The sequence below is a fragment of the Dipteris shenzhenensis genome, chromosome 30, assembly GCF_047967505.1.
Source record: "Dipteris shenzhenensis isolate YYH24624 ecotype China chromosome 30, Dip_SZ_1.0, whole genome shotgun sequence".
Taxonomy (NCBI): Eukaryota; Viridiplantae; Streptophyta; class Polypodiopsida; order Gleicheniales; family Dipteridaceae; genus Dipteris; species Dipteris shenzhenensis.
This window is the reverse complement of record NC_141625.1, coordinates 9,545,389-9,551,593: the sequence shown is the minus strand read 5'-3', so window position 1 is coordinate 9,551,593 and position 6,205 is coordinate 9,545,389. Positions and strand designations below refer to the sequence as shown.

The 6,205-nt window shown below is 43.3% G+C and overlaps 1 protein-coding gene across 1 annotated transcript; it reads left to right on the top strand.

Moving 5' to 3' along the window:
• The first annotated feature begins 3,139 nt into the window (after positions 1-3,139).
• Positions 3,140-5,538, top strand: LOC147881687 (light-sensor Protein kinase-like). The gene is made up of 3 exons (XM_087401765.1): positions 3,140-3,481; positions 3,578-3,923; positions 4,012-5,538. The coding sequence occupies exon 3, from the start codon at positions 4,066-4,068 to the stop codon at positions 5,332-5,334; it is 1,269 nt and encodes a 422-aa protein (XP_087257891.1). The 5' UTR covers positions 3,140-3,481; positions 3,578-3,923; positions 4,012-4,065; the 3' UTR covers positions 5,335-5,538.
• Positions 5,539-6,205: the final 667 nt, after the last annotated feature.

Sequence of the window (6,205 nt, the reverse complement as noted above, 5' to 3'; positions counted from 1 at the left end):
TTCAGCATCATTAACTTGTCTCAACACAATATTGTTGCAACATTTGCGTGGCTATACAAATATTGGCAACGCTTTTATTTCCAAAGTTCATACATAATATTTTATCCGTTGTTAGCATCATCATGTTAAACACATCTTCACAATGTAATCTTATATGAATTATCAGCCTATTCCATCGCCATTCCCTATATGCACAGATGTACAAGTTCTTTGCAGTTGGGCCTTTTTTCATTGTTGTGATGAAATTGCCACGTTGTTCACTTTGAGATAGAGTCTCAAGGGAAGAGAATTTTTGTGAAGGTATTCAAAAACATGAGACACTTAACAAGAAGGGTACTAAGAATAAAAGAGAAGATCTTATGTGCAAGGGGATGCAAGACATGAATTTCATTATTCTCTTGAAGAGCCAACTAATATGATAGTTCATTAAACATGACAATATGTGTTATTGCCAAGCTTTGCAAATAGGGCCCCCCAACGAGGATTTGGGGGTTACTAAATAATTAGTTGCGATGGCTTGCACGTGTAAATTCTCAATTAACCTAAGGTAGTGGTGTGCCGTGAATTCAATCAATATATGGCGACTTAAGAAATGAAGTTTCCAAAAGCCGCACGAGCCATTGGGGTAGCTTCTTGGAGAAGATTCTACTCTCCAAAAGCTTCTGCAAGCTGCTATAAAGAGTAGGCCACGTTGGGAGAAGGGTAGAGGAGAAGGGGGGCTGTGAGAGCCTCTTAACCCCTGCGATGAGAAGCAATGAAGGAGGATGAAGCAGAAGTGAGGGCTAAGTGCAAGGAGAGGGAGGGATGAGCCCGAGAGGGAGGGTGAGGGAGAGGGAGAGGGAGGGGGAGGGCTCAGAGCAGAGGAGAGAGAGAGGGGAGGGAGAGGCCTGAGCAGGGAGTGATGCAAGGCGGATGAGAGACAAGCACAAGGTAAAATGAAAATTGCATAAGTTAATTGAGAATATTGAGGGGGAGAGATATAGGGCTTAATTAATTGGTAGGGAGGGTAAATGCAAATAGGGAGAGTGAAAAATACCTACAAGAAAATATACACACATAGAAAACAAGTCCAAACATCAGTCACTTCATCACCACTCAATAATGTGATGATATAGAGTTAAGGAACACATGGAAACATGTGATGAACACAAAGACAAATTAATGGTTCCAAGTCTCTCAATACTTGAAAATAACTATATGTGCTGCGTGATCTAGCTCTATTAACTTTTTGGATTGGGGTCCATATCCTCTTGTACCCTTTTCACATCCAACTTACCTCCTTACCTCTAAGGGGCAAAAACATTCCTCCCCTCTAGCTCAACTTCCTCAAGATATTGCTGAAGCGAGTAGCCATCAAGGGTTTGGAGCAATTGAATCATGGTTGTGATAGCAAACAAATACTCCAAGACCACTATGGTTGGGGTAGCAAGAAAATCCTCCATGACAACCAAGGATTACTTCTCCACTTTCTCTAAGATTATTTCTCTTGCAAGCCATCTTTTATACAGAAAGTAACATGCATAAATCCAAGCTAGTATAGGCCATCATCATGTTCTTTTCATTAAAATTAGACTATTGTAAACCTACTCTCTGTAATCTATATCTCCAACTGGCATGAAATACATGTCCTTCATGACTTTGTTGAATTATTGTAATGATAGAAACACCAAAATTTTCACTATTCTAATGTCGGCATTGGCAACTGACCTCAATTTCTCCAAGGTAACACAAGATACATGACCATCAAAATGCAATGAAAACAACCTTGACTTCCAAACATTGCCATGTCTAGGACCAATGCAATTCAAGAACCATAGAACACTCAAACAATTAAGTGAAGTTGCAACACATCAAAAGCAGGATTTTACTTTTTAGATTCTATCAAGAATTCTAATTGGATAGACCCCCATTGTTTAGCTTCCATATTTGGAGCTCTTTGCTGATGCATTTGATTAACTTCTACTTGAAGATTGGCAAATGATTTCAACTATCAGTTGAAGAAAAAAGCTTGAAATTGAAGTTGCACTCTACAGAAAGATCATTTTTTTATTGTGCAAGCTTGTTGTTGGATGACAAAATCTCCACAAATAGTGATTATTTGCTTGAGCTACAGACTGAAGCGTCGACCTACTTCAGTGTTGATTTTGCTTATATGCACTTGCTACTTGGATATGCGGTGCATCTTGCAGCTTTATTAGTCTTGTCAGCTTGAGTAACCACTTGTCGAGCGGCTTCTCCATACCTTCTAGAGTTTCCACGCTTCAATAATTTCGTGATTTTATTACTATCAACTGAGCTTTGTGATGATGACAGACGCTTGCAAGCCTTGCTGCTTCATTATCGTCGTCCACAGTTGCCAATTCTTGCATTTAGGTCATGTAACATGCAGAACTTGGCTATCATTGTGTAGTAACTGATGAGAAGAAAAATCGTTTGCTGATGTTCCCTATTACCCACAAAGAGAAGATACAAAATGCAGCTCCTCCATTCAATTCAAATAAGTTCTATTGTCCATACATATGAAAGGTTGTTGCTGCTGTGTCCATGCCAAAGAGAAGATATGAGTTGTCTCTCTCCTTAGCGTTCAGCCACATGTATTGTGAAAAGTATAGGAAAATGTTTTCCAAGGCTTGAAGTGATGACGAATGTACTGTTGCCATCAAATTTACTGGTCTTGGTTTTGATTCTAGGACTTTTAAGCCCATAGCTTGGGAGGGCTTCGGCAATCTACAAGTCGAGATCATGCAAAGGGGACATGATTATCTTGGTTGATGGGTCTCTGCGTTGGCTTTTGCCTGAAAAGAACATAGTTTTATATAAAGTTTCTTTACAGGCTAGCCCTGCCAGTACTGGCCAGCCATTGCCTAGTTTGTTTTTGCCAAAAATGTGCTTTACTGTTTTTGCCAAAAATGTGCTTGACGGATGGTGTGGAAACGGGTGGTGGACGGTCATGGGTTGAGCACGAAAATCCTAGCGACCTCAAACTGGACAAAGCTTAGGTGGAAGTAAGGGCACTTACTTTACAGAACCACTCAAAGGTATCATGTTCACACAAAGAGAAGGGAGGAGATTTCTTGCTTATAGAGGAAAGCTTATAGCAATCCGGTAAGGCTGAAGTTATTGCAATCAGGGGCACATCCAAGCTAAGTGTGCCGGAAGCTTGCTGGAGTTGTCGGAGTTAGAGGCAAATGTAATGCGATTGCCGGATTCTCCATTAAACCCTCTTGCCAGACTTTGTCCAACCTTAGAGAACCTATCCTTCCGTGAGGTTCCGTCTCTCCACACAAACTGATTTCCTCTTTTTCTCCAACCCACTTTGCCGGATTTGCAATGGCGCCTCAGTTTCAACACTTACTTCCAAGGAACAGGCGTTTCAAATTACCTCAGCAGCTCCAGAACTTGGATTTCGGCCATTGTTACCATTTCGCACTTCTCGGAGACCACCCTTACCTTGCTTCCGAGGTTATTAAGAGTTTCCCAGGTATGCTTCGTGTGTACAGCCAATCAGGTGACGCTCGATCATCACGCAGCTTACTGTTTGCTTGCTGCGAAGCGTAACATGTCGGGTTTACCGCAGGTTTGCAGAGCCGTTTTTATGAAGATTGTAGAAACTGGAGGAGCATAGACGAAAATCTTCCTCCCGATGCAAACAACAATTTCTGGGAGGATACCGCAAGCGGATGTTTCCTTGTGCACCCAGATCTCCCCCGCATAGTTCTTTGGCACATTCCAACCTGGAGATTTCGGGAGTTTAGATACGTATTCTACCGCATCATCGTTTTTGACGACCGGTCCCTGTACAACAAATACTATTGTGCCGACGCTTGCAGGAAGCCTGGGACGATAGTGACGGGGAATGTCGCTACTTCCAAGATGATGAAGTTCCCGTTTCCTTTGGGCCGTATCGACGAGGGGAGGTTCTTGTTGTACGTTGATAGATACTTCGAAATTAGCCGGATGCGTTTCTCTCTCACAGATTTCCGCATTTTCTACATGATATACGCAGAGAAGCGCAAGTGCGAGTTTGAACAAACGTCGCAGCCGTGGTCGCCAGAGGTGGAAGAGATGGTGTGCACGCTAGCAAGAGCACGAGATAGGCTGCAGGAGTGCGACGATGAAGGGTTGATTGATGTTTGGGATCAGCTGGTCTTGATGCAGAAGCCTCTTCTTCAAGAGTTTTTCAAAGATATAGGCTGGTGCGCAAGCCAGATCCTGAACAACCCTTATGCTTTCAACGAGTCAGAGATGTACCGTGTATCCATTCCGGACGGGACAACTACATGCTCACTTGGGGTTCTATTGCGGCTATGTGAATATCATGCCAGCCGAATGCCACGGGATGACGATGTCGAACGCACATGGGATGGGAATAATCGCAACCTCTTCCCGAACAGCCTCAACCTGGATGAATACCTTGAGAAAGTCGTGCTTCAGGATCCGTTGGGAAAAGGTGCACAGGGAGTTGTTCATCGTGGGACTTGGTTGGGCGACCAAGTGGCCGTGAAGATAATCCCGAAGTTTCTTTTCGAAACAGAATCGGAAGTGCTGATCAAAATGAGACATCCTAATGTGGTGGAGATGAAGGGATTCATCAGAAGAAGCGAGTTGAAACCGAGTGATGGTTATGATTGTGAGTACTGTGGTCTTGTCATGGAGCTCATGTCATGCAGCTTGCAGGACCTAATCCAGGAGGAGGCTGCCAAGCACCCCAACAAGGCCCCGTTCCCAGTGATTGTATGCATCGACCTAATTCTGCAAATTGCGAGAGGAATGCGATTTCTACACGCGTACGATGTGATGCACCGAGATTTAAAACCGGCAAATGTGCTGCTCAAGCGCATGGTTGACGTCCCGCCTGGAGCCTGCCGGCAAGGTTATCTGATTGCCAAATTGACAGACTTTGGTCTGACAAAACTTTGCATGTCTGAGGGTTCTACGAAACAGGAGGACCTCACGTATCAAGCGGGCACCCGATTCTACATGGCTCCGGAGGTGAGGCTAGTGAGAGGTCAAGTGAACATGCAGGGTACTGAAGAGGAAGGAGGCAAAGTGGTATTTAAGAAAGAGGCGGACGTCTTCAGCTTCGGCACAACATGTTTCAACATTGCCACCGGACATTTTTTCGATACGGACCTAAAACATTTCTATAACCAAATTGAAAGAGGAGATGTCAGCCGTCTTTTGTCCAAATGCCAAGACTGCCCTCTCACTCCTCTTATCGCAGAATGTTGGTCCCAAAAGCCTTCATTAAGGCCCACATTTTCAGAGATTTGTGTCAGAGTAGAGAACACAAAAAGGAGTCTCTTGTTGGAGAGTTTTCATCAGAGAACATAAGAAGGACGCTCTAGCCTTTAGTGCACTAGAGTTAACTTCATGTCATCCTCAGTCTTGTATTTCGCAGTGGCTATCTTTGCATGTAGTAGCATTCATACTTGATTTCCCTTGGTCTCCACTTTGGAAAGACTCCTTATTGTAATTAGAGTGCTTCTCTTGTAGCTTTGGTTGCTGTTGCACTTAGGAGTGCTCAGGATAGAGCATGACTTTTTCTGAGGAAATGATGGTATATTGTGAATACTGAAGGATTCAGAGACGTTATGGATGGGGTTGGTATAAAAGTTATCCCCTAAGCATTGTGGACCCTTTTGTTAATCTTGAAAAGGTTAATGATGTTGCATACAAACTAGAATTGCCTCCACATGTGATAGTTCACCGCATGTTACTAAACTGAAAGAGGCATTGGCGGCCTTGTCTCGCCCTAAGAACTTATAGAAGTTGAGGATTTAACCTATGTTCCACATGAACCTGAAAGAGTTATTGATTTCATGGAAAAGAAACTCGGGAAAAAGTTAATTCTAGAGATTAAAGTTAAGTAGAAGGATAAGTCCGAGGAAGACTCAACTTGGAAGTCATTTGTTAGTTTGGAGAAGAACTTTCTCAATTCCGTTTAAGAATAAATGCTTTGAAGAGGGGAAGAATGTTATGTACCTGGCTTGGATTAGTGGACTCAATCCAACAAGGTTAGGGGGCTCCGGAAGTAAGCGACGCAGGCAAAGGTGGGGCTAGAGGACTTCGAAGATAGCAAAGGGCCAGTCAGGTATATTTGGCCTGAACGCTTTCTAGAAAGCGGGATGCAATAAGAGTGGGCAAGGCTATTGGGTTTGCATTCAGTGTTTTGACACCACTTGAAGGTTTGGACTAAATCATG

What these genes read in the sequence shown, in the direction of transcription:
- LOC147881687 (XM_087401765.1), top strand. Translation starts at nt 4,066, where the DNA reads ATGGTGTGCACGCTAGCAAGAGCACGAGATAGGCTGCAGGAGTGCGAC.